Source organism: Petromyzon marinus, chromosome 16 (assembly GCF_048934315.1).
Source record: "Petromyzon marinus isolate PM22_M1 ecotype Great Lakes invasive population chromosome 16, UKy_Petmar_22M1.pri1.0, whole genome shotgun sequence".
NCBI lineage: Eukaryota > Metazoa > Chordata > Hyperoartia > Petromyzontiformes > Petromyzontidae > Petromyzon > Petromyzon marinus.
Window position 1 is genome coordinate 7,867,904 of NC_133682.1, and position 27,914 is coordinate 7,895,817.

The 27,914-nt window shown below is 46.5% G+C and overlaps 2 protein-coding genes and 1 long non-coding RNA gene across 3 annotated transcripts; 1 reads left to right on the plus strand and 2 right to left on the minus strand.

The window, feature by feature from the left end:
• Positions 1–55: 55 nt before the first annotated feature.
• On the minus strand, positions 56–8,116 carry LOC116942890 (uncharacterized). Its single transcript, XR_004402863.2, has 2 exons — positions 4,505–8,116; positions 56–4,139 (listed from the first exon to the last, which is right to left on the minus strand). It is a non-coding gene; the product is annotated as an uncharacterized LOC116942890 (long non-coding RNA).
• A 287-nt stretch (positions 8,117–8,403) lies between these two features.
• SLC25A31 (solute carrier family 25 member 31) lies at positions 8,404–14,408 on the plus strand. The gene is made up of 4 exons (XM_032955306.2): positions 8,404–8,670; positions 11,806–12,292; positions 12,761–12,901; positions 13,413–14,408. The coding sequence occupies exons 1-4, from the start codon at positions 8,560–8,562 to the stop codon at positions 13,568–13,570; spliced, it is 897 nt and encodes a 298-aa protein (XP_032811197.1). The 5' UTR covers positions 8,404–8,559; the 3' UTR covers positions 13,571–14,408.
• LRP2BP (LRP2 binding protein) lies at positions 13,898–27,609 on the minus strand. Its single transcript, XM_032955305.2, has 9 exons — positions 27,341–27,609; positions 26,381–26,449; positions 23,528–23,643; positions 22,702–22,815; positions 22,044–22,186; positions 20,191–20,296; positions 19,752–19,975; positions 17,861–18,026; positions 13,898–15,909 (listed from the first exon to the last, which is right to left on the minus strand). The coding sequence occupies exons 2-9, from the start codon at positions 26,430–26,432 to the stop codon at positions 15,844–15,846; spliced, it is 987 nt and encodes a 328-aa protein (XP_032811196.1). The 5' UTR covers positions 26,433–26,449; positions 27,341–27,609; the 3' UTR covers positions 13,898–15,843.
• Positions 27,610–27,914: the final 305 nt, after the last annotated feature.

Here is a 27,914-nt window from a genome sequence, read left to right on the forward strand (position 1 = left end):
ACTTGGATCAAATTTGGCCACTTCTGTAATGCAAGATCACGAAGAGCAACACAACTTTGCGCGCAAGTTTTGTTTTTATTTCTTTCTTTCTCATATTGAATCCGCTTCTGTCAAGAGTTATCGTCTCCCCACGTTACAGATGGGTGGAATGGACAGCTTAATGCGTTACGAGAACAACGCGTTAATAACGGGTGGGCTCCCTCCGTGCCCCCACCATTAGCCCTGCTGATGCAGACGCGATGGTGAATGCGAGAGGTGCATCCTCGTCGTCCTCCTCCTCGTCGTAGCTCACTCACGCTGTGTCCACGTGCTCTCCGGAGGGGAAAAAAAACAGCGTGGCTGACCCAGTGTCCCCCCCACCTCCTCGTCACGCCGCCAGCCTCTGTAATTGAAAACTCGTGGTGATTTTTTTCTCATGAGACTGCCTGCACCGCACTGTGCACGCGGGCCCTGTGTTATAAAGCACTGCGGGCACTAAAATGTTAATATGCGGTAGTCACTTAGACCACAGGTTCTCACCCTATATAGCCCAAGCACGTAGCGCATTACTCGTTTAAACTGCACTTTTAATTTATAATAGAGGTTTTTGGGTTAGATCGCGTCAATATATAAATGTGTCGTTTAAACCCGCCACCATCCGACACGGCCAACTAGTAAGGGTTGTCACGTAAACTGAACGTGGCCAATTCGTCACTAGTACAGCCTACATGTTAAAAACGCACTTTAGATTTAATAATAATTCGCATTTTGAGGGCACGTTCATGCAAATGGAATACAGCGTATTTTCACAGTTCAGTATTAGTACAAACCCGGATCCACACCTGAATGTCACCCTCAAAAGTGTATGAAATATTTAATGGGTTATACACGCGGATGAATTTCTCACTTGTTATAATCTGAAGTGCTGCTAGACTGCCTTGGAATAAGCACCACCACGAGAATATAAGGTACATATCCATAATACTATATTATTGTGGCATAATTTAAAGTTCTGTCCTTCAAGACATCTGGTAACCCTAAGCACAATCCATGCAAACAAATTGCCACACTACCACACACCACATCGGTATCATGAAGGACACAATAACGTGAGATTGGATATGGTGTGCCAATATACTTTCCGGAACAGAACCCCAGACTGTTCTGGTTGGAATGAAGCTATGTACTGATGCGTTTACGCGACATGGGCTGAAGCAAGTATTCCAGAAGGCTTTTTGTCGCTGTGTGCTTGGCTTGTCATTCATTGTAGCTGGATTTTCATGCGGTGTGCGTCTGCACAGGCTGCTTTGCGAGAGCACATGCGTTGGGGAAGCACAGAGTGGCAACCCCCCCCTCTCCCTCCCCAAGTGTACGCGGCCTGTTTAATTAATGTCTGGTAATTAGCTCAGTGTGTGGTTGGCATGGTACCTTAGTGCAAGGGATACACGTCGGCAATCCAGTCGCACTACCTGCGAATTCCAAAGCTGCGCCAGAGTGCGTCTGATGCAGTCACATTTTTAAAGTGAAGATACTGTCTATTATTTTGACAATGCAAGTACCCATTGATTTCGAAGAGTGGTGACTTTTTATAGTTTTATTTGGCTCAAGGGTCAAACGCCATCTCGTGTTGGCTTACTCTTCCGAATGACCACATCGCAGAATACAAAATGTACAAGCGACAGCAATTAAAAAGGAAGCAACAAAAAAACCCATTTATGGTATTAAATGGTAAAACTCACATGACTAGAAGCGTCCAAGCCAAGTGTGACAGGCGTGTGTGGGTCTGAAGGGCATGGCTTGTTTGGTAGTGTTGGTGTCACAGAGCATGGTAAGGGGCACTGACAAGGGCACTGTCACACTAGTGTGCACAAATATTTGTGTGGATGAGGGGAGCGGTGGTGTAGTGATTACCGCACTGTTCTATGAACCCGGCCACGTGAGTTCATTCCTGGCCAATATCTAACATCAGTGGTGAACATCTGAACCAGTCCTGAATCTCTCCGAGGTGAATTCAGCCTTAAATTAGTACACGGTGTGGAGTATAACCATCAGCACTGGGGATAAAAATGTGGCCGGACGAGCTATTGGCCACTGTACCCCTCCATTGACAATACTAGCCTTAATAGGTGTTCGTGAATAGCAATGACCCTAGCCTATGTTATCAGGCCATCATTTATTAAGCATATTGTAATAGTTATCAGTATCACCAGCAACATACATGTATTTCTGGAGTGTGATTTTGAACGTGCACCAGAGTCCCGAGCCAGCATAATCGTCAAACTTCATAAAACAGATACATTCTCAGAAGTAACTTAATAGCCTCGGACCTTGCTGTAATAGATACTGATTGACTCAAGGTTGTGGAATGCTGCTAAGTGGCATTGTTCTTAATGGGAGAGTCAGAATGTAGGTCTCGTCTCTTGGGAACCATTTTGCACTGCACCTGTGCTCATTATTGTATTACTCGCCCCCTCTGACATGACCTAATGCAAATTAATTAAGCTCAACCTTTTTGGCCAAAGCTTTCCTAAAAACACCTCTGAGGTGGAGATTACCGTAGTTTTCAACTGAGAAATAAAGGTGTAGGCTGGCTCCACATGGAAGCCCCTGGTGCAGTAACACTGGTTCGTTCACAGAGCCATAAGTCGAATTTCACGAATTCCCGTTCACGGTTAACCTCAGTCGCGAATGCTATCTGAACTGGTCCTGGACCTCTCCTTCACCAAGATGTACTGACCAAAATGAAGTATGGTCAAACAACCCCTGTGGCCGACATGGGGTGGGGAGGCCCTACATCCAGCAGTGGATTTACAAGAAGACTGTCAATGTTTTTACATATATGCACAGGGACCTCAAATCGGTTTTGCTTAACTAGGACAGGTTTCGTCATGTAAAAAAAGGTCTGCTGCCCTGACAACACAGATTGAGCCGGCTGAGTGGTTATGTCACCGTACCCTGTGTAGCGGGTCTCTGCTGCTGGTATTGGGTTCAGTGTGCAGCGGGTTCATCAGGGCAGTGCGTCGCGGGGTCATGCACGAGAAAATCTCCGGCTCACTCTCGACTGAGCCTGCCTGGTGCAAATAGAGCCGGAGCGAATGCGAATGGCACGGATAGTTACCCCAGTACGTGAATATTGCCAGAACGGTGCTGAGGGTGCAGAGAGAGAGACTTCGGTCGGAGTGGCGTATGCAAATTCTGTAAATACCTTACCGCTATAGTCCTGAACGATGCTGGCTTGTGCTGCCCTAAACTATAATATACCAATAACCCTACACGTAACACCTTCCCCTACGTTTAACCAACGTTTAGCAATTTCCGTATGCTTAATCCTAAGCTTACATTTTAATGACAATCCTACACTGAAACCAAAACACGACACTACCTTTAAACCTAAGTGAACACTTAACCCTCATCCTACACATACACCTAATCCACACTTACCATTAATCATACGCTTATCCCTAAACTTACGTCTAACACATAACTTTTAACAGTTAACACCAACCTCCACCTCACCCTCATTCTAACCTTGATCATTATTTATACCCCTAACGATAACTATAGCTTACACTTAACCATTTTGACAATAAAAACTAACCTGCACTCTAACCTTAATATTACCCCTAACAGTATCTCTAACCTACAATTATCCTTTGAGAATATTAACATCAACCTACCCATAGCTATACCTCTCGGTCTTGTATATGTACGAATGTTGAACTTCTTTCGCACCGTACATATCCAACCGTGCTAATCGGAGGTGCCGCAGGTCTGCGGAAAATCGGAGCCCTTCGCTTGCTCTCTGTGATAACAAAAAAAACCACCGTAACCCCTCATTCTACATTTGCCATTTTTTTTTACCTGTGGCCAGTTAACCTAGACACGTAACCTTTACGACGATGAGCGCTCACCTCCCTCGAGCACTCTCCGCACCCGCATGGCCCACGAGCAGTGCAGGATCAGAGTGTTCTCGTAGTCATGACGGGCAGGGGGTTGTGGGGGGGTGCTGGTAGCACATTGCGTCCGGAGCTTAATCATTCACCGAAACGAACTTGAGACTCGACAGTCACCTCCGTCGTGTGACGCTTTTCAGTCATCGCTGGCCCTAGTGGGAACGGCGTTCCCTCTCGCCGTTTCGTTTGTAACGGGCCTCTTTGACTCTGCTGACGAGACGAGGAAAGACAAAACGGTGTGGCCCTATAAGTTTGCTTGCCGAAAAGCAAGATAGACGATACAGCACTGGCTGGGTGGAGAATTTACACGCAAAAAAACCCCCGCATTGCTTCAGAAGTCCCACACCGCGTGACGGATGAATCCGCGAGATGTTCACCGCGTGTTCACTCACGCTCCCTGTTTTTGAGAGATGTCCACCGATTAGCAGGGTTAGGGCTTCCGTGCAACGTACGGTGCGAAAGAAGTTCAACGTACAGTGCATTCGTGCTCACGCTCGCCGTGCTGTGAGATCGTTTGTTTGTGTGCGCACGCTTGCCGTGTTGAGTGATGTTTGCTGTGTGCTGCTACGTACGGTGCTAAAAGAATGAAGTTCGCGTTGTTCCGTGTCGTAGTTATGAGCCGATGTCACTCTCGGCTATGGGCCCCGTGCCGTTTCCACGGTGAGGCCCCAGCAGTTTGCATGTCCTCGTTGCCAGGACAAGCGCAGTCGGCTCTCGTCACGACACTCAACCCCCAAAGCAAATACATAAACACACGCAGCTCACACGCAGGGGGGGGGGGGGAAGGGAGCGGTGGCGGAATGGTTAGCGCACTCGGCAACGAACCCGGCCACCCAAGTTCAATTCCGTGGCGAGTGGAATCTGAACCGGAATGGAGGCACTGCATCACCAACAAACCCCTCACTGACCAGCGTGGTGATGAAGTATGGTAAAACCAATCCTCGTGACCAACATGCCCGTGGAAGGGCCTTCACGTATAGGGGGGGGGGGGGGTGTAAATAATTATAAACAAATTTTGCTAACACTCTCGCACGAAGCTTAGTTAAGGGGAACAACAAAAATGCTTTAAATGTTATGGGTCAGGCGAGTCGATATTAGATGACAGGCATCAATGCAGTGATATCAACTGGAGTGTTGTGGTGGACCGTCTAACTAAACAACCTCTAAATACAAATAAAATAAAAATAATCCAGCAGTTCCACTAATAATGAGTTGAAGACGACCACTTGTGTTGCGATCGAAACGTCGTGATATATAATTTTTAATTTTATTTTTCTATCTACGTGACTTTACCGAAAGAACCAAAGAGAATGGATTCCTGCTATCACGAAAGCTTAAAATCAAGATTGAACCTCTAAAGAGTTTACAAATTCTTATCGGGCATGGGTTGAGCTTTTACCGTGTGGGATTGGGTCTGAAGCGCCACTACTGAGGCACATTTATCATAATGCAGAGGAAGGGGAATCATTTTAATTGATGTATTCATCCTTGATAAATAGGTGATAGAGAGGAAGACCTGACAGAGAATGGCTTGACGACGAAGATATGGCACTACTTGAGCATATTGGCACAAGACAGAGGAAAGTAGCAATAAATGACGAAACGTGCAGTGGACAACTACGGGCTATCCACCCATGGACCGTGATGATGGTGAGAATCCACTGACACACTCTTCTTTTTAAAGATCTGGGAGAGGCCAGCGGGTTTTCCCTTGAAAACGGAACCAGCATGGCAACGTTTAACGAGGCTTTGGGGTTACAAGTTCAATCGGGGATCAGTTTGCGTGGGCATTACCAGCCCTCACGCTGGTACCAATGGCACGGGGTTGCCGGGAATTACCACGAATATTAAAGTCGCCCTGTAATCCATCTCCCCGCAACCGGTGTGTATGCATTGCGTACCCTCATCCGAGCACTAACCAGGCTCAATTTTCCTTAGCCTAGCTTCCGAGAACTGACACGGTGCAGTGAAGAGCATGCAAAAGTTGTACTACACTTCTTTGCTTCCGAGTCTGTGCTCCCTGCCTTCACCAACCCGCACTGCCCAGCGTGGCGAAAGGTTAAACAACCCACAAAGGCACGAGGCCACTCATCCAGCAGTTCATTGACATTTATCCGGGAGAGACTTAAGTCTTTTTCAAGGAGGTCAGTTTTGGGCAGTTCACATTTAAAATCGAGTGCTCTTCGTGTCGGAGGAACCCAGAGTACCGTATCCGGAGAAAATTCAAAGGTCGACATAGGTTTCAGGAACCCACCTGCAATACTGCCATATTCCCAACTCTCATCCCACAGCGTCCCCCGGAGTTGAACAAATTGCTGTATCTGCTGCCGTTCATCGGCCCTTGTCTCCAAAGCCCTGCATTTCAGACGGACGCGCCTGCTCTTTAACATTATTAAATATTATGTCTGCACTGAGCGGCAGGCGGGGGAGCCCCACGCGTTCGTGTTCTGTCCGGGGTTTAATTTGAGCGATGTCCGTCACCGGTTGGTGACCCCCCCCCCCCCCCCAAAAAAAAAAAAACGTGTCCGCGCCCGGCACACCACGTCCAGTATACCCCTCGCTACGGATGTGGATACTCGTTACGTAACGATCACCAGTACCATCGCAGAACGCACATGAAATAGAGCCGAGCAGCTCATAGTGCCCCTTACTGCCGAAATAAATCAACTCTTTATATATATAAAAAAAATCGACCCAGTAAATATTTTCGAAACCGGCACACCACATCAAGTATAAGTTCATCTTTGCTATGCTTGCGGCTACCAAGTGCCCTACCTACTCCAGTCTGTCATCGACCCGCAGAACGCTGTGCTCAGCGAGACAATTAAAGCCACCGGTGGCGGAGGGGGGGGTGGCTTCTGCCTCGGTGCTGGAGAGCGGCCACGCCGTGCGGCGATGGCGCGACAGCGTCACGTGGAAGCGGCTGCTGGTGGCGCAAGGAGCGACGCCGCGCTCCCAGCGGCCGGACACTCGGACGGACGGACGGGGGACGTCTGTCCCGGGCAGCAAACGCATTTCCCATCGCGCGTCGCTCAAAAACACCCGGCCGGCTCTCCTGCGAGCCAATTGCGAGCGACCCCCTGGAGGCGGGATGGGGTCATGACGCACGGCGTCGGCTCCTCAAGGGCAAACGCCACTGTACGGCGGCGGGCACTGATCGGCGAACCTGCACCCGGCCGGAGGGTTAATAAGGGGACTTGCATATACAGCTGGGGGTAACCTAATGTTCACAATCACAGCATTGAGCAGTGACACCAAGCACATTTTGCAGATTCTTAGTGGGTTTTTTTTTTACTGGGTACAATAACGATTTAATTCCGCGCGATTCGCGATTTACGAATCGAGAAAACCACGGTTTTAACAGTCTCATTGGTTCCATGAGCCTTCTGTCATAATTTGCACGAGTAAATAATCGATATTTTTTCACGCTCGAATCAACGCACGTTAACAATCGATCAACTGTCGTTTGCTAAGCTTCAATTAAATCGCGTTTTTTCTGTGAACCAATTCACAATTTGTACGAGACCGTTATCTAATCCGCCACTCACGATTCGACGCATGTAAGACACGACGAATTATGTTCCCTGCCTTAATTGTAGCAAGGCATGTGGTGGAGCTTCCTACAAAGGTCACAGACATCACGAAGTGACCTTCGGCACGGACTCCACGTGTTCCCGCGCGCACCTTCCCGCGCCACGTGCAAGGTTAACGTTCCCGCGCCAGACGACCAATCAGCGCGAAGAGATTACATTACTGTCGCGCGACGTCACATTCCGTCGGCCAATCCGCGGCGGAAGGAGGAAACCCACGCCTCTTGCTATGACGTAATAACAATTACGCGCCAAAAGCAGCACGCTGTGATTGATAGATTATGTATTATTGATAGATTATACATTAATAGATGCCCTTTAACCAGGTGGGAGGCACGATACAACGTGGGTTACATAAAATTACACAACCGACAGCAATAGAGTTTGCAATTGAATAAACGCAAATCACGTACCACGTTTGTCACAAGGCACGACCCGTACGTTAAATGTGTAAAATTATCCGCAACTTAATTGTAAAACTAAAATTGTCTTTTTGGGTAAAAAAACAACTATATTTGTACACGCCCCTTTATTAACGACGTCACGACTTCGGTACACGCCCCTCTTCCCCCCCCCCCCGCATGCTGCTGCAGTAGTGACGTCACCTATCCCGGCATGCACGTGTCACCAAAAAAATCCCCACCCCTCCCTTCCATTCCCTCATCAAGACGCAGATCCTGCAGTGAAGACGTCACAACCCCCTTTTTCACCCCTCCCCCTTTCACCGCAACGAACGCTGCCCGCCAATCAGAGCGCTACAAATCCTATCAGGTCCCGTCCCCCCCCCCTCCGCGCGGGTTACGTAAGTCGAAGTCACGCGCGCGCCAACCAATGGGATAACGGCGGTAGCATTCTCGCGAGATTAGAGCGTTATATATATGCTCCGTGCACTCTGCGTCGGCCATTTCGTCCGACAAGGCGAGGCAGAAACGTCTGGGCTCGAGCAACATCAACCAACAGAGTCTTAACAACGAAAATCCAACTGTTAAAAAAAACAAAAAGTAAAATTCTAAAAAAAAAGAAACTAAAGAGAAACCATGACGGAACAAGCGATCGCTTTTGCCAAGGATTTTCTCGCGGGCGGGATCGCCGCCGCGATTTCCAAGACGGCGGTGGCGCCTATTGAGCGAGTGAAGCTTCTGCTGCAGGTACCGTATCTCGCAGCACGGTGGTGGTGGGGGGTCAAACACGGTTATCGCCAGTAGTGCTGGGCGCAGCTACTGGCGCTTGCCCGGTTTGACACAGCGGGGGTGGGGGGGGGGGCACACGGAGCCGGCTCTCGTCGCACACACGGCCTCAGTGTAGGGGGGGGGGTGATGAGGAGCAGCAGCAGCCGCGCTAAGATGGCGGCTAGAGGTGACCCCGTGCGGTAGCCGGGTCCCCCACCTCCTGTCGCCGGGAACGCCGCGCTAGCGACGAGGGCTTCCCCACCCACCCCCACCCCACACACTTTGTCTCGCCCTCGCAAGGTCGCCCAGTTGTACGTTTAATTTCCACGTGGTGCAATTGGCCGGCACCACCGACATTTTGTGTTCGTTTAAACAGTCATTCAACCACCCCCCCCCCTACAATTTCCGCTTAAGGTGGTTTACTGCGCGTGCAAGCGGTGTCGTGTAACGCGGTCGCCGCTGAATGGAAGTTCAAGAGCCCAGCTGCCGCCCCGATTAATAATGCTTCTGTATTAATCGATAAAATACGCGCCGTGTGTTTCGGTGAACGTTAAAGGCCCCGTGGCGTCATTCGCAACAGTAGGTCATTATTGTGTGCAGGCGTGAGAGTCCCAAATGTTTAAAATTGCAAAAAAATGCCAGCAAATTACTCCATTTGATTAAATATAATTATCGCCCCCCTACTTCGAAAATAAAATAACCTTAACATGACCCTGCCTATGGTGGCCTTTGCCAACCGTATATAGCATGATCGATGCTACTCTGGTCCAATCTTAAAACCAGCCACTACTGTCTTTAATCGTCGAATGTACACATGCAATGCAGTTATCTGTGGGATCATCGCATGAATTGTTTGTACAAAGTATATACGCCATTGTATAAACACACGCAGTGAGATAGCTACATAAATGATTACACAGGATGTGTAGGCGAGACAAAGTTGGTTCGTCTAAACTCTTAAAGTGTGGTGAGAATAGATGGCACTGCGGTATTTTGTGTGCGTTCGGTGTATTATTCATAAGCGGAGGGAAGTCGAGGCTTAAAGTGATAGTCCGAAATGGGGAGGAAGTGACAATACGTCAGGGGCAGCAGCTGAGCGGGTGCCACCTACCTACCTTTGAGGGCTCAGGGATGCCTCTTGCTCTCGTATTTAACATCCATACACCTCCATACACTTGAGATGTACATCTTACGTGTGTCCTGTCGATTCTCTGCGTGGCTGTGCTATCGAGGAGCTTTACAATGGCTCGTGGGATGAAGAGTGTGGGATGGGTTAAAGATTAATTTGAACGCCCTGTGTGATACGAGGGTATTATTAGGACGGACATTAATTTGTTTTTAGTAACTTAGTGTTAGGGCGGGCATGGGGGAATTGGTTTTAGTATCTAATTCCTATTACCTATTGCATTCGTTTATCCGGGATATTGAGTTTAAAAGTGTTATAGAGTTGGATGCAATAATTAAAGCCGCTATTCACGCTGCATGTCTTAATCCAAGCTCGCAGATTCGCGCCTCTGTTTATCCACCGAGTAATTATTGGACGTAGCTTTGTTTCATGAATTAAAGACGCTCCGTTGAGCAAACTTCAATTATTAAATGATTCCACGCATAGGGCGCAATGACCTGCCGCCAATGGGTTTAATCTTCCCGCATTAGGGCTGCGTAATGCCCCCCATCGCATAATTCATTCAAAGCCAAAATGTCCCTTGTTGGCTGCTGTAGTTGGTTTCGCTATTGCGAACACGCTCCCTTTCGCGGCTTTGATTGTCTTCGAAGCGGCGCAATTAATAATTGAACGAGGAGCTGACCTTGCCGGTGAGGATCACCTTCGTAGAAGCTGAGCGGACAAGGGTCGCGTAGGCTTCGTCAAGGTTGAAAGTTTAACCCTGTGTTTCTGATCTGGTTTATCATAGATTACGCTTAAGCGTAGCGAACGCGATATATTCAGTGCCACAGTTGAGCACATTAAGCCTGCTTTAACAAAGGGTTCGACATCTGTTTGAGCTGTTAAGTGAAGGTGTTTTTATTAAACCGACGCATCGTGCATAAGTTGAGGATTATAAAAAAAAACTGCGTTTTTAAATACCGACCTTTGGTTTGGTGAACAAAGGTCCGTGCCTCGCCAATCGGTCCGTTGATTTATCGGCACATCCCTATTAACAAATGTTTGACCTGTTCTCGTTTGATGAACCTGATAAAATACAAGTCGGAACATTTCCTGGCGTGCCAGAACGTCCTCTGCCCATATAAGAATTCTTGTTAAGTTATTTTCTTTACCCCCCCCACCGGAGGCGGAAGGAGCACACGCCTCTTAATTCCTCGTTCCGTGCCGATTCCACCCCTCGCCTGAAGCCATTCATTCGGAGTCTAGAGACGGAACCGGCTTTCCCACCGAATAAAAGACGGGGGGTGGTGGTGGGTGCGCGTTGCTACGTCCTTCCAATGGCGTCCGTCAAAAACCCAGCGATATTTAACGCCTCGTTAGGGGGCGCAATTTTCTATCTATTCACGCGGGGTAAAGAAGACAATGTGTACATATTTTACTGGGTGCTCCTTTCATGCTATAAGGCAAGCTAGGAAGGGCCCAGCCACGTTTAATACTGGATTCAATGCATGGTCAATTCTTACCCGTCAGTATATTCGTGATGAGCTGCGTAATTCAACAGTCTTACTAGAATGCCTCGGCACAGATTCAGACGCATTCTGCCAGCACGCGTTGAACTTTTCGCGCACCGTACGTAGCCAACCGTGGTAATCGGAGGTGCGAGGTAAAAGACAGACTAAACACAAAGCGGATCTAAATAAATACATTTTCAATCTATATTTCAAAGTGCATAGCTCCATTTGCTTCCGAATATCGCAAAACCATTCCAGATGGCCGCAGAAGCTTATTTGAAAGTACGCGATGCCAGTGGCCATCTTTGTTTCACGGCGAGCCAAAAGCTGCTGCGAGGATGACGGGAGTTCAAGTGATCCTTAATGCTCCTTGACGAGATGATTGGCCCGTCAATGTAGCCGATTGGTTTAACGTGTATTTTTATGTAGCATTTAAATGCAAACTGCATCTCGAGTTTGCGCGGTGAGTGATGCGATCTCCATTGCTCTCTCCCACAGGTGCAACATGCCAGCAAGCAGATCGCCGTGGACCAGCAGTACAAGGGCATCATCGACTGCGTGGTGCGCATCCCCCGAGAGCAGGGCTTCGTGTCGTTCTGGCGCGGCAACCTGGCCAACGTGATCCGCTACTTCCCGACGCAGGCGCTCAACTTCGCCTTCAAGGACAAGTACAAGCAGGTCTTCCTGGGTGGCGTCGACAAGCGCAAGCAGTTCTGGCGCTACTTCGCTGGCAACCTGGCGTCGGGCGGCGCTGCGGGCGCCACGTCGCTGTGCTTCGTGTACCCCCTCGACTTCGCCAGGACGCGTTTGGGCGCCGATGTGGGCAAGGGCAACGCGCAGCGCGAGTTCACGGGCCTGGGCGACTGCCTCACCAAGATCTTCAAGTCGGACGGCTTCCGGGGGCTCTACCAGGGCTTCAATGTGTCCGTGCAGGGCATCATCATCTACCGCGCCGCCTACTTTGGCATCTACGACACGGCCAAGGGTGCGTGCACATCGCCAGCATGAACTGCAGACTCTGTATGTTGCAGTGATTACTGGGATTAGTCGTCGGTGTTGTTGATGGCACTTATGGAAAGTGACAATTTCACTGTACTATGGCCAGTAGCCAGTTCCTGTAAGAGACTGCAGTTATCCACGATGCAGTTACTCCATTTATTAGATGTGTAAGCTTATGCAGTGACCATTACATCGGAACTCGCCACAACCAGAAGTTACGGCACAGATAATGCAGTTAATCACAGCAGTTACTGCACTTGTTGTTAGTTATGTCACTGCACAGTGAAACTAGGAGTCTCAATACACATACTATACTATTTGATACGTACTGCTGGTAGCTGTCTTGGGCATAGCCAAGTAGACCTTGCAACCAGTAATCATGACCCCCCAACACACTGCACTCAATTGAATGCCTCTTTCAAAACATTGTTTTTGTGTCTGCCGGTGTGTGCAGGCATGTTGCCAGACCCCAAGAACACCCCCATCGTGGTGAGCTGGATGATCGCCCAGACAGTAACAGCTGTCTCTGGCTTCGCCTCCTACCCCTTCGACACTGTGCGTCGGCGCATGATGATGCAGTCCGGCCGCAAAGCAGGTGGGTTACCTCCATTGTTGGAGGTTGGGGGCTGGTTTACACATGTGCAACGTATGTGTTAGCCGCAGCACTCAGGAATGGAATTTATTAATGCATGTTTGTAACAAAACAGATTACTTGGTTATGGGTTACTTAGCCTACAGTAAGAGCCAGCAGTGACGTTTCACGGATTGTCATGCATTTACCATGATAGGTGGCTCATTGTTCTCATCGGTAATTTGCTTTCGTAGAGGGTCAATGTTAGGCTTGTGATAATTGAAGCAATTGTGCTGCATGCACCTGCATATCAGCAGCATAACCACAATACCAGTTCAATACACTGGTGGTATGATTGCACTTGATAATTGTGTCGTTATCAAGGATATGGGACTTACTTGCTCAGGGGACGGATATTTCAAATTTGCCCACTGCCCAATAGCCTATTGCTTGCAGATTCAAACATTAAGTAACGGTCAGCCAAAAATGTACGAGTTGTCGCAATGCTTTAATTAAACGGTTATCTGTCGTGCAGCTGACATCATGTACACGGGAACCATCGACTGCTGGAGGAAGATCGCTCGCCAGGAGGGCACTCGCGCCTTCTTCAAGGGCGCATGGTCCAACGTGCTGCGCGGTATGGGTGGCGCATTCGTGCTGGTCCTCTATGACGAAATCAAGAACGTCATCTAAGCGACCGCGAGCCTGGCTGCTCTGCGCTGCTACCCTGCTCTGTTTCCTGTGGCCGGCAGCGCCGAAAAGGTTAACTATAGCCAAAACCGCTCTATTTTTTTCTGTTGAAAGGATGATAGGTTTTTGTTTGCGCCCCTCTCCGTTCCACATTTTCAAAACAATAAAACTTAAGAGGGACATGAAACACAATTGATAAGCTCTTTGCTCCTGCAAACTTCTATTCCGTGTCCATTTCAGTTGCACTGGCTGGTTCACCGTGCGTGGAATTCCCCATCTCGTGACGATGGTTTTTTGGGTTGTTGCCCTTGCCCGTTTTTGTGAAGGTGGTTCCCTTGTGCTTTCTGCGCGCGGGACAGGCTACGGTTTATATTCCCGGTGTTGGGTCACGGCTGTTGTTGTGCGCCCACCTTGCGAGCAGTGTGCGGGCAACACCAAGCGAGTTTAAAAGAATGACGGTGATGAATCAGAAATTGAAACGTGGATTTGGCTTGGGATAATTTTTTTGGACATGCTTGACAAGTGTGGTGGTTCAGATTTGCTTTCCAACATTTCGGTTTACGGTAATGTTTTCTTTCTAAATGTCGGCGACGGTGGCAGGGAGGACGGGCGTTCATTCCAGTAACAATGCGATGACACAACTGGTGTACTGCACATTCAAGGGACCGACTTTGTCTAAATGTCTGAGATTTGCATGTAAAATGTATGGCCATTCCACCGCCCTCTCCACTGTCGCCAGCTGTCTGTCTGCAAATGTTGCCATTTGAGCCAGCCGGTCTGTACATTTTTGTAAGAGGAAAAGTGCAACAAAAAGGAGAAATAAAATATTTGTTGGACCACGGTTAAGTTTTTCTGTGTCTGTGTGCACAATTGTTTAAGCAACTTTTATTTATGACTGAGTGAGGGGGGAGAATGTGGCTGTTGAATCTTATCTTGGAATCGTAATAAAGGAACCTTACACGACACCTGTGTGGAGCTGATGTGGCTTTGACACTGCATCTGGGTCCATGTACATTGTAAAGGTGCATCTAGTGGAAGGGCCTCCAGTTGAGCATAACAGGTTTCTAGAGCAGTGGCTGCCAATCTTGCCTGACCTGCAGACCACCATACCTCCCAAAAATCACTTGTAACATCGGTAAAACGAGAGGGCGTTGTGTGAAAAAAATCCCATCTGCAACAGTTTTGTAGAACATGGCCTTTAATGACCACAGGTTGGGAACCAGTTCTATGGGTTATTACAACATTTTATTTTTCAGAAGCAACCTGGCCACATAGCCCATGAAGTGGCTTATGTGAAAATGTATAGCAGCCAAATACTCTAAACACTTCTTAAAAATGGGGGGAAACTGAAAGACGCGGAGAAAAATCCATGACCACGGTGAAAACATTCAAATGAATATACAGCAAGTGTCGGTTGGGGTAGAACAAGACATGTTACCAGGCGAGGTAGTTAACATCTCACCACCGTGCTCCATTTGGTTTGGCCACATGGGCCATAGGTCTTAGAAGAAATATGAATATAGACAACTCGCCACAAATGATATGCCAATTGACAGGTGGCAGCATCCCTAAAAACATGGGTTTTTGATTCCCAGGTTTCCCAATCTGCTTGTCCAAGTGTTGGAAAGTGTCCACCATCAAGGCCAATTAGGCATTGAGATATCTGCCTAGCATTCCACTGCTTTGTATTGGCGTTGAAAGCCAGGATTGGTGCCTTGTAACTGGCTGCTCAACTGTGGATAAGACTTGTCCTGCTTTTACCGAATTAACTGTCCTCTGTCGAACCAAATGATTCCAACAACTTAAAATAGATCCGTGTTCCACAATGAAAATCTTAACGAGTCATAATTTCCCTTCATTTACATTTATGGAGGAAACCAAGAGATACGTTTACGTAATTTCCTATGTAGATTTACAGATCGCATAAGGCAAGTAGCTTTCTGCCACCCGACCCTGAGTGAAGATGTCAGGATCTCAAGTTTGAGGTGCTGATCCATTAGGAGTAGGTAAAATTTACATTGATGGACAACCACACCATCTTTGGTAATGTTAAAGTTTGGTTTCATAGGCACTCGACAAGACTGCTTGTGTACTGCTTGTAATGTCTGAAGAGGTCATTTTGCTGTGTAAAAGTGCTTCATGGTCAACTCTAATACCTGAAAATGCACATAAATAATTTAACAATATTGCACGTCTTGTGATTCATTCAGACGCTTAATTAGGAAAAGGATCATACATGTGACCAGATAGATGTAGGTGGGTCGATCTCCGCAGACTCACAACTCCCCGTGTGTCACTTTGAGTTGAAACTCCTCGGTGATGTCTGGGTCACACTGGAAGGCCTGCAATTCAACCAAACGTGAGGGAATTTGCATTGTAAAAATGGTTTGCATTAAGAGAAACACTTGTACTGGTACTGTACTGATGTCAGCCCAAAAGGGTTTGTTTAACACGTAGGCTTGAAAGGGTTTTGCAACACTTTCAATACGTCGGAATTGTTTTTAATGCTGTACTGCCACCACCTGGCCACATCATAAAACAACAGGTTTGGGAGTATGAAAACAAGAATACATTTCACCCATTTTTATTTTTTAATACTTTGATATTGGCAAAAAAGGTCCCAGGTTTGGGAATTTCACAAACTTACATTTTTACGTGTGCTTGGCTACTATTCAGGTAAAGTGCTCAAATTACCTAAAATGTAGATTTTTTTACAGAAAAGTGGCTTCACATTTAAACTGTTAAATCATTCATAAATAGCACTGAAAACAAGTATGAGTGAGATTAAAATAAAATGTTACGTGAATAAAATGTTTTGCTGCTTCAACAGCATCAAGGTTTACACCGAGCATCATCAGGATGTTAGTTCGGATCTCAAGTGAAATCCGAAGTATACAAGAGAATAGTTTTTCCCCTTTTTTCTGTCAAATAAACAGGTGTCAAGATTTGGATTTAAAGCTTTCGTGACTGCAGGGATTCATATTCTTGGTTATTTCGGTAAAATCACGTGGAAGGGAACCAATAAAATAATAAAAATATAAAACTACAATTTTCACGACGTTTCGACTGCAACACAAGCAATCATCATCAGGTGTGAAACCCACAGCAAGAAAATTTGAAAAAAGAGCCAGTGAACTCAAGCACGTACACCAAGCTCTTAAGGCTAATGGTTACTCCGACTACACAATCCGCGAAGCGATCACTGCAACCATGAAGAAGGACCCTCTTGAGCCTTTCAAAACCATCACTTTACCCTACATTGTGGGGATCACAAAAAAATATCTCCAAAATCTTGAATAAACACAAGATCCAGGTCCGATTCAACACATAAAATCCGTAATCTGGTTCCGTCTGTAAAAGATGTGATTCCGGACATACAGTACCCTGACGTCTACAAACTAAGTTGCCTCTGTGGTAGTAGTTACATTGGAGAAACCAAACAACATGTCTCGGACCGCAGTCGTGAACACAAAGCAGACCTATAACACGGTAGGACCAACACCTCGGCCGTGGCAGATCATTGTTATAATTCAGTAGGCTCACATGACATTGACTTCTCCAAGACAGAGGTTCTCTGCAAATCATCTGGCTACCATGAGAGATTCGTTCATGAGGCTATCCACATATACAAACACAGAGACAATTTCAACCGAGAAGATGGATTCTGGCTTAGCAATCATTGCAAGGATTTGATAAACGATTTCCGGTCTTAATTGATTGTTCAAGCTTACGGTGGCTTTCAGACCGCATCCATTATTTTTGTCTCCCCCCTCTTTTCCGAACATAGATGGACTCGTCCATCTGAACAAACTGCCAAATCGCTCTCCGTGGTGCTAACGTTAAAATAACGCCCCTTTTTCAAATTTTCTTGCTGTGGTTTTCACACCTGATGATGATTGCTTGTGTTGCAGTCGAAACGTCGTGAGAATTTTATTGTTTTATATTTGTATTTTATTGTTTCCCTTCTACGTGACTTTACCGAAAGAACCAAGGTGTTAAGATGTTAAAACACCAAACTGAAACCTTTTACAAGGAATCGTGTGCATTAACCACAATACTTGTGGTCAGAATGCAAACAAAAAACATACTTTGATAGTATATTCTCATATTTTGGTACTGGCAAAGGAGGTCCCATGACCTCAGTATATAATTACGGCATCATGTTTTAGGTAAAAAAAATCCTGAAAAGTATCCACTTGCCACAAAGTGGACATCTGGGATTTTGTGGCATCACTTGCAAGAGAGAGAGAGAGACAACACACGCACACGTGTGTCTTGGGATCTGAAAAAGACCTTGGAATAGTAGTGCCGAGCCCGCACCGGGTCGCGTGCCACACCCTGGCCCAACTCCAGGCAGCGTCCGTAATAGAACGCAGCCATTGCGATGCCTTTGCTGATGTACGTAGGGAGGCAGTCGGTTTCCCGAGCCACACGCGCCACATCCATGGCATCTGCCACCCTGGTCGCCACACAGTGCCGGCTGGAGGTCACTCAACTTCAATTACAAAACGACTTTTGAATGTCAGTCTTAGATTTTGACATTACAATTTGGATTGATGTGTCAAAATGCTATGACATCGAGACCCCGCACAGTATCAGAGATGCACTATATGTTATACACGATGTAGCAAACGGTGGGTATACTTTTAGAAAGAAGTTAGAGTTGAGGAAGTTCTTTGGAAGCAGGTGTCATAGAGTAGCGTACACATCCATTTAAATTCCGCATATCAGCAGTGACAGCTCGTTGCTTTGAGTTACTTGTTACATCGCATTCTTAATAACGACATTAGCAATTACATTTCCAATATAGGAATCATGTACAGTATATAAATTTGGATTTGCAAATGTGGTATGAATTTATTTTAGATTTGTTTTAGATTATTATTTATTTTTAAGTAAAAATGTGAATGATGGCCTTTCATTTGCAGAATTTTCAGTTTCAGTGTATAGTTTAGTTTTCCCAATGTTTAGGTCAAGATGGACAGCCACATCGATAGACATCTCTAGTTAAACACTAAAGACAACAAAAACAATAATATCTCATCTTATAATAGATATAAAACTTTTAACTAAATTTGACAGCCCATAATGTACAGCCTAAGTAAATCTCGGCAAGGTAATAATGTTTGTGTTTTATCTTCCTTTACCTGGCCAAGAGACAATAAAGATAACACCTCTTGCAAAGGAAACTTGCAGGAATAAAAAGTGGGATAAATGGACACATTTAATGACAAAGCTTATAGTGGTGTTAGTGATTTGTCCATGTAACCCATACGGTCCTGACTAGGGATGGAGTGGTTCACTCCCAACCTTAATTGCCTTTGATTTAATTAATTAATAATTCCATTATCTAGTTTAGTCTTCTATAATTTGTTATATTAGCCTACATATAACATTTGCATATGGTTTACATGCATGTATCATGTCCGATCATTGAATGCCTACTCTAAGTACTGTTGTGTCATTAATTAAGTAAAAATGTTGGTCAATAGTGTACACTCTTGGATAAAGGCCTCAGCACACTGTCTTGGTTGTGGGAGTTGTTTTACAATACTTCACACCCACTGGTCAATTGGTGAAGGGTTGGCAGTCAAGAACCACCGGGTTCAGATTTTACTCACCATGCCCAGCAATCGAACGCAAGTTGATGCATTCCTAGTGCAGTACGATAACCAATCCTCCACCTGCACCCCCCTGCTCGTAACAACAAAGGTGCAATATCGAATTGGATGGAGGGAGTTTGAGACAAATACCTGCCATTGGGCAGAGGTGTAAATAAAAAGCGAAGACTAAATATAATGCAGTGCGCATCTCAGACTGGCCAACGGTGGCGGCGGTCTTCTTCTTTCGTATTGCTGATGAAGATCCAGCGCAACAACTACAATTTCACATTCAGGTGGTCAAGCAAGACAACCGCGTCAGGAGTAGCGGTGAGTATCGCTGTGATGTCTCCTTAGTATTTGTGGATCGGGAATTACGTCGTTATACGTTGTACGGTCTGTACTGGATAACCACAGTCGCAAACTGGAAATTTTTGTTATTTTATATTTGCGCATCAGGTATCCGCATCTGCCATGGTTTGTTCAGCGGATGCGGTTTATGGTGGACCTTGATCTTCGTGGAAGATCTTCCGCGTTGGGTCTTTCACTAGGTGGCGGCGGCGGTGTTGGAGCATGTGCGTTACCGCGCGGCGAGCTCGGCAGCGCGCACGTAGAGGCGGCGCGCGTGCAGAAGCGCCATCAGCTGGGCCTGGGCGTAGAGGTTGCCACGCTGCGCTGCCTCGTCCAGGCATTCCAGCGCCGAGTCGGCGTCTCGCCGCACGCCCAGCCCCAGCTTGTACATGAGGCCCAGGGCGCCCTGCGACTCCACGCTGCCGTTACCACATGCCTCCGAGTGCCAGAAGAACGCCTGTGTCGGCACAAGGGCAGGTGGATGCACAGACATATCTATAATAATTATTATTATTTGAAGCAGGGTGGTCTCCCATCAGCTTTTGAAGATATGGTTCAGCCTCATATTTCACTCAAAGCCGTACACAGAACTTGTCTAAAGCTCACTCACTGAACTCTCGTGAAGCTTCACGCGGTGTGAGTTTTGGGCCAAATTTGATGGGCGTTGCTCACCTTCTTCAGGTGCAGGCTCTCGGGGCGCGAGTAGAACATTCCCAGCATGCTCTGTGCCTTCACGCTGGCCAAGGGGTTCCCGTCATCTGCAGCCAACAGCCACCACCTGTGCAAGAGAAACATCACATGGTTGTGAACTCTGTGATATCCAGAGCTTTGAAGGATCACATTCAAGAGATATATCCTACTCTGCGTTCATACATTCAGTTTCTGTGTTCTATTGTATGCCAAGTGCTAGCCCAAGTCTCCTCACTAGGATGGCTGCTTCCACCCGTTTGCGTCACCCAGTCTGACTGAGCACACAGGGGCATTGTTAAATTCCCAAATCCACTGGATGGCAAGTTGGCCAGGAGATGGCAGTACAGCAAATGGGTTGCAAACCCATCTGTGTGGACACTTGAGTGTTATCCTCTAGCAAGTGAGGATTTTCACTGGGAATTCCAGTTTTACCCTGCAACCAAAACACTCCTCTATATCGGAATTGGTCAACCATCCGAATGCAGGATCCTTATAAAAGAGGGTCTTGAGACTCAATTATGCTTTACCGGCTACATCAGTGGCTACGTAAAACTAAATTAATTGTATTATTACACCTTACCACCGCTACCAGCTCAGGACATACAAGATGAAAGTGTCTAATGTGGACATAATATCGAGGTGAGGGCTGTTCAACTACAACAACATTGGCATTGAGAAAATACACCACCACATTCATTATCAATGTCTTAGAATACATATATGAACCTTATGGTGGGAGCCCAGGGTTCCGAATAAACGGAAGTTAAAATCGTAATGAATTTATTTTTGGCGACTCCGTCCCACCGCGCACATAAACGCCGCGACCCACCTGGCGCGGATCATTCTGTTGTCGTGTCATCCAAGCGCAGCAGCGAGGATGAATGTGCAGAAGAGCTGAACAAGCGAATGCACTCCATGCTCGGGTATGGGCAGGATCATAAGTCTTATCCAAAGCTGCTCAAACTGCCTACACGACTGAAGTCCTTTACTTGTCATAACGGTATGCATAATAATACAGTGAAACTGCTCTCTTCATTATTATTTGTGACCTACCAATGTCTGCAGCCAAGATCAATCGATGACAATCCGATTACCTGTAGATATTTAACAGATGAGATGGGTTGCACTGTTAATTCCTCCTGTTTGATAATGCTTCTCTTGCCCGTATGCATCTGTGCAGATAGGTTTTTTTTGCGGTTAAGCTATAGTCCCCACATACCGCTCGTATCAATGCGGATAAGAGGAGCGGTGACCCACTACTCTGTAGAGTAACATTGGTATAAACGCTTGTTACAATATGAACAGCGCATTGAAAACACGTACTATTTTATGTACTGTTTACAAAGTGTGTTCACAAATCCACACTGAAAAACACGATGATTGACAGAGGGGTGTACATTTTTTTCGATAGTGTGTTTAAATAGAGGTACTGCAGGTAAGTAGTTTTCAGGTTTAAAGGCATAGTTTAACAAGAAAACACTTGCCACCATCCTTCAAACCCATTGGTGAAAAAGAGCACAGTTTTTGTTTACATAATATAATGTTTATGCGAGAGCCGGGGTGCTTATGGGAACCCGGGGTCCTGCCATAAGGTTCATATAATAAGCTAATGTTTCAGAGTAGAGAGAGGTGTTTTTGGTTCTGCGCTTGTACAACGACTGCCAACGTTTGCTCTCTTGTATTCTGGCCCAATGCCCCTTGCCCCATTTCCAGTGAACAATGCCTCCTGAATAATTCCCTGTACTGCATAACCCTTATCCTATGCCTCATGCCCCCTGTCACACCATGCTGCTGCCCCTTCTCCCCTGCTCCTTGTATCATGCCCTGTGCCACACCTTTCTGCTTCGGTGTCCGACTGTTTGGCCCCGAAGCCGCTGAAGTGCGCCTGCCCTATGTTGAACATGGCAGCGTACTTGACCAGCCGAGCACGGCCACCCTCCATCTTCGTCACTCCCAGCATGCAGTCCACCCCTTTCTCCTGTGCGTATCACGGTTCAAATCCCAAGTAAAAAAATACTGGAAAATTTGAGAAATGCATAGTGCATTACTCCTGTATTTCACCACTATTGAGGTATTCCCCCAATATTGAGTAAGGGTTGGTGGATCACAGAAAGTTTGGAAAACTACAAAATCCATAGCGCTGTGAAGAGATTGGAAAATGACAAGTCAACAATTGGGTTTGTGAACCTGTCTGTGCAGACCAGTATCCCCTTGTTTTCATGCGAGGGGGGTGTTCCTTCTACTCTGGTTTCTTCCCACAACTAAACTATAATTTTGTTTGGATATTGTATGCTCTTTAAGTTGCATTTGGTGTTAAAGGTGATGCTGATTGTAATCATTCTGATGGCAATGATGTTGACAGTGATGATGCTGATGACGATACTGGCAACAAATTATTATGCTGATGATGATAATCATTAATGATGTAGATGATGATGTAGGGGAAGTTGTGGCTGTGTCTGCGGGGTGTGTGGAGGTGTGCGTCCATCTCACGAGGTCAGCCGGCATCCCGAGCGTGTCGTAGTACATCACCCCGAGCTGGTAGAGCGCCCGGGCGTCCGTGTGGCTCACAACCTCAAAGTGAAGGCGAGCGCACGCGAAACATCCCTGATCGCACAAAACACACGCACAAAACACACGCACGCACACTCACCCGACATGCACACCACAAAGCGGTGACATGGCCAAGCGGTAGCGCATTCGCTGTTTGTTGCAGAGGTTCACGGTTCAAACCCGGCAAGCCGCCGTGGTTATTACTGCAGGCGTATTAACCGTACAAATATACGTCATCCGCATCACAGTGGATAATGGACATTAAAGATGTAATTTGAAACGAGTAGGCCATTGCGTTCCGACTCCATGGTCCACATTTGAAAAATTACGTAAAAATTTCTAATTTGGAATTACACATACCAACATCGCTTGCTCCTGGCAGATGAACAGTATCTGTCTAAGAAACACATCACTTCCGTGATTGCCTTATGCTATAAGAATGGCATAAAACCACATTAATTTAACTATTATTATTAACACACACAATATGAATATACACATACAAATAAAAGGATTCCCTGTGTAGCCTTTTCACATGCTGTCGTTAGCAAGCACCTGTGGAGGTTGCCTGGCGGCCTCTGTCTCACCAGTGTTGATGTTGACACACCATCCGACTGTTGCTGGCGACGGTGAGTATGCTACGACTGAGCCACTTGCACTCGCCCAAGGAATTTTGCTGCTCCGCGCCATCGCGAATGCACATCGCCCTCGTGTGACCCAGGCTATAGGTGGTGGATCACTGTTGCTGCTACTGTGGCACCATCACCTTGTGGAAGTAGAGCTGCCCCAGGAGGAAACGCGCATCCTGGTCTCCGGCACTGACCCTCGCCAGCAGCTCCCGCTCCTCCTCGCTCGGAGCGTCGTCCACCTCACGCGGCGAATCTGACATTAAAACACAACGCTCCGATGTTACTTAGAACTTACCAAGGAGTGTATCTCAGAGACATAATTGTGATACCCACCACAACGCTACATGATGAATTCGACTTTCAGTCATGGCTGGAATAAATCATGGTCAATGGTGATGGCATGGCACCCAAAGGAGACAACAAACCCGAATGGAAAGCTCATGCACAGGAGACGTGACGGAATGTAGAGGTTTTCATCCAGCAGTGGATAAACAATGGCTGCTGATGGTGGTAATGATGATGACATAGGGACCAAATTCATATTTTTCTATAATCACATTCACTTATTTTAAATTATTCATCATAAAAATAAAATGTGTCCTGCGCACAGCACAAATTTAGTTACAGGAGAGAAAATGTTACAGATGAAAACAATTCAACCTATGACACCACAGTCCTCTGTTGAGACCAGTGGTCATAGAATTATAGAACAAAGCGAGGAACTCTGTCCTTACTTATGGGCCGAATACGACTTCTAAATACATTTGTTGAGCAACCACACAATAACACACATCTCAGTCACTTCTGACCACACAATAACACATCTCAGTCACTTCTGACCACACAATAACACATCTCAGTCACTTCTGACTACACAACAACACATCTCAGTCACTTCTGACCACAATAACACATCTCAGTCACTTCTGACCACACAATAACACATCTCAGTCACTTCTGACCACACGATAACACACATCTCAGTCACTTCTGACTACACAATAACACATCTGAGTCACTTCTGACTACACAATAACACATCTCAGTCACTTCTGACCACACAATAACACATCTCAGTCACTTCTGACCACACGATAACACACATCTCAGTCACTTCTGACTACACAATAACACATCTCAGTCACTTCTGACCACACAATAACACATCTCAGTCACTTCTGACCACACAATAACACATCTCAGTCACTTCTGACCACAATAACACATCTCAGTCACTTCTGACCACACAATAACACATCTCAGTCACTTCTGACCACACGATAACACACATCTCAGTCACTTCTGACTACACAATAACACATCTGAGTCACTTCTGACTACACAATAACACATCTCAGTCACTTCTGACAACACAATAACACATCTCAGTCACTTCTGACCACACGATAACACACATCTCAGTCACTTCTGACTACACAATAACACATCTCAGTCACTTCTGACCACACAATAACACATCTCAGTCACTTCTGACCACACAATAACACATCTCAGTCACTTCTGACCACACAATAACACATCTCAGTCACTTCTGCCCACACGATAACACATCTCAGTCACTTCTGACCCCACAATAACACATCTCAGTCACTTCTGACCACACAATAACACATCTCAGTCACTTCTGCCCACACGATAACACACACCTCAGTCACTTTTGTCACTCAACAGAGTGGGGATGAGTGGCGGAGCGCGATAATATTTAAAAAAAAAACACGGTGGCACCCTGTAAAAAATATTCCCCACTAGTGCCCAATTTCCTCACAAGCGTGGCTAAGATGCTTGCATTCACAGATGAACATAACGTTTGTGGGACGTTTCGATGTGGTGGGCTTCGTGTGGCCGTGGCCCGTATGAAATGTAATCGTGGGCTGCGTTCAGCCCACGGGCTGTAGGCCCCCCCCAGCCGTGGTTTCCAGATCAGCAGGGGGGTGCAGTCTCATTGACCTGATGGATGGGGCTTAAACTGCCCTGCTGAGGGCTCAGCCCCCCTTCTAAACTCCTACAATTTAGTACGAAAAAAATGTTGATCAAGGAAAAATATGTAACACTCATAGTAATGAAACGATGGGCGTCACAGCCTTTCTTCAAGTCAACGGGAACTGAGAGCTGCAACAGAATGTTCATAGACAAAATCAAATCATATGCTCACTCATTCCGTTCAAAGTTTAACATTTGTTCGAAGATTTACATGGACTATGTTGTACACACCCGCTCGCCCCCCTTCACCCCAGTTTTTGTATGCCCTACGTTAAACAATATCACACTACAGGGCTGGGCAAAGGTGCCCTTTACAGTGAACGTGCAAGCACAGTGACTGGTACCGCAGTGCAACACGAATGAGATGAGAGGCAGTGAGTTCAGGGCTTGTGCTGGGCCACGCCAAGTCACCTGAGCCTCTTGGACACGGTGATCGTGATGCTCAATGACAATCACGAGGTATTTACAGTACTATGCATTGAACTTCTGTCGCACAGTACGCAGCCAACCGTGCTAATCGAAGGTACGGGGAAAGATCAAGAAACTAAAAAAAAAACCAGACAGAAATTCGTTTTCAATCCAGATTTAAAAGACGACGATGTTTATGAAGCGTTTGATTACCCGTAGAATACGTTAGGTTAACTGTGGCCAGTTACATACCATTCATTAAGACAAACATCGCATTGTGCAACCGGGCCACTGAACCTCGACTCATAGTTTTCATAGTTTATTTATTTGGTATAGCCCTGTGAGCCATTCGGCTCTTGAATCGGGTGCAACCTCAACAAACAAAAAACATGAACAAGAACATATCTTAAAGTGATTATGTGACTGTGCAAACAGAAAATCCAGGAAAAAAAATCAAAATATTCCTGAAATAGCACCGTACACCAACGCTGTGTGCAAAAATCCCAGTGGGATGCAAGTCAAATAACAACAACAACCACAAGACAACTAAGATTAAGGACTCCGACGCAGCCATCCCCTACCGTGGCCACTCATGAGTGTCGGACTTGGCAAAAGTTCGGGGTTCGTGGCCATGGCGAGCAGTAGGAACCCTGTGAAGGCAGAGAGAGACAGAGCTGGGCTCGTGTTACACGCGACATCAAGGCTGGATGGGTCGGCGTAACTCGAACCTGCAATATAATCTTGCTTTTAAGTCCAATGGAATTCTCAGAACAAAAAAACTCACCGTGGGGTGAAATCATCACGTGGTTGATATCGAGTTTATGCGCATGTATTTTGCTCGAGTTAAAGGCCCTTGTTCGGTCAAAACAAGAGGCTACAATAAAATAACGTCCAGTCAACCAAGTGCGGAAACAATACGGGCTTAATAAAACTCGTAAACACTGAGCTGCACGACAAGCGTTAACAACGAAGCTTCACAACCTCTCCGAGGGTCACACAAGCATCAGTATTTATCACCATGAAGATTATTACCCTTACCCGAGGGCAGATTTAGGTCGTCAAATTCCCTTTGGCGGACCACACTTTCAGGGACGCCTTATAGTCACCTCCGAATTATTGCCTTTGGCAAAATGTTCTGTACGATCAGATCGTTGCAAACTATAACGATGACACTTGTGTTAGAAGACCGCCGTTACCGAGTGCGAAGCTGATTACCACATCCAACAGGCGACTTCGCTTATTTAGCAGCTTAGTTATCTTATTCAAACACAGTTACTGAGCACAGGCCCAGAACGTCAAGTGGGTGAGCAACAAACAGCACGCGCATCAAAGTTGTAACAGATAAGAGTTTACACGTTTCTTGAATTCGGAAAAGTTATTAAGAACCCTCAAATGGAAGAAATTGGTGGGGGGGGGGGGTTGACTCTAGCAATCATCACCCTTCCTCGGTCTATAAAATAAGTACTGCACCACAATGCTATCCTGCACCCCCCCCCCCGCCACAGTAACGTGGAGTTCCCAGCACTATCACCACCAACTACCTAATGGTCAATCTTGATTTGAATCTTGATTTGAAGCTTTCGTGACTGGTCACCAACATAGACGACGCCCCGTGTGAGCTGCTCGACTGAGGATGTTATTGGAGAGTGATAGATATTGGAGGTTGGCCTCAGATTGATGGGAGGCGGTGGAGTGGAGCGGCGTTGACCGCCACGGTAATGGAGGAGTCGTCTATCCTCAACGCCCGCCGGCGTCGCCGTTGCCAGGGGAGACCAACTCATCAATGCTGCAGCACGTGGGTGTCCTTCCGGAAGACGTCTACCTCCTCTGGAAGACGTCTGTAACTTCTGGAAGACGCCCTTGCCCTCTATTTGGAAGGCTTCTGAAATAACCGGTTGGGGCTTCTGGAAGATGTATGTCTTTTCTGGAGGACGGCTGCCTAGACCTCTGGCGATTCTGGAGGACTTGTTATATAACTGACGTGATATAGTAATGCACGTTACAAAAAAATGGACTAAACAAGCAACACATCTTGATTTTTAAGCTTTCGTGACTGCAGGGATTCATTTTCTTGGTTCTTTCGGTAAAGTCAATGATGATTGCTTGTGTTGCAGT

Bases quoted from the DNA above. Each gene is read 5' to 3' on its own strand.
- SLC25A31 (XM_032955306.2), top strand. From the start codon at position 8,560: ATGACGGAACAAGCGATCGCTTTTGCCAAGGATTTTCTCGCGGGCGGG. The intron at 12,293-12,760 runs GTGCGTGCACAT...CGGTGTGTGCAG, and splicing joins CATCTACGACACGGCCAAGG to GCATGTTGCCAGACCCCAAG. The intron at 12,902-13,412 runs GTGGGTTACCTC...TCTGTCGTGCAG, and splicing joins GCAGTCCGGCCGCAAAGCAG to CTGACATCATGTACACGGGA.
- LRP2BP (XM_032955305.2), bottom strand. From the start codon at position 26,432: ATGGCCACGAACCCCGAACTTTTGCCAAGTCCGACACTCATGAGTGGC. The intron at 22,187-22,701 runs GTGAGATGGACG...TGATACGCACAG, and splicing joins TCGGGATGCCGGCTGACCTC to GAGAAAGGGGTGGACTGCAT. The intron at 19,976-20,190 runs GTGAGCAACGCC...GTGCCGACACAG, and splicing joins AGAGCCTGCACCTGAAGAAG to GCGTTCTTCTGGCACTCGGA.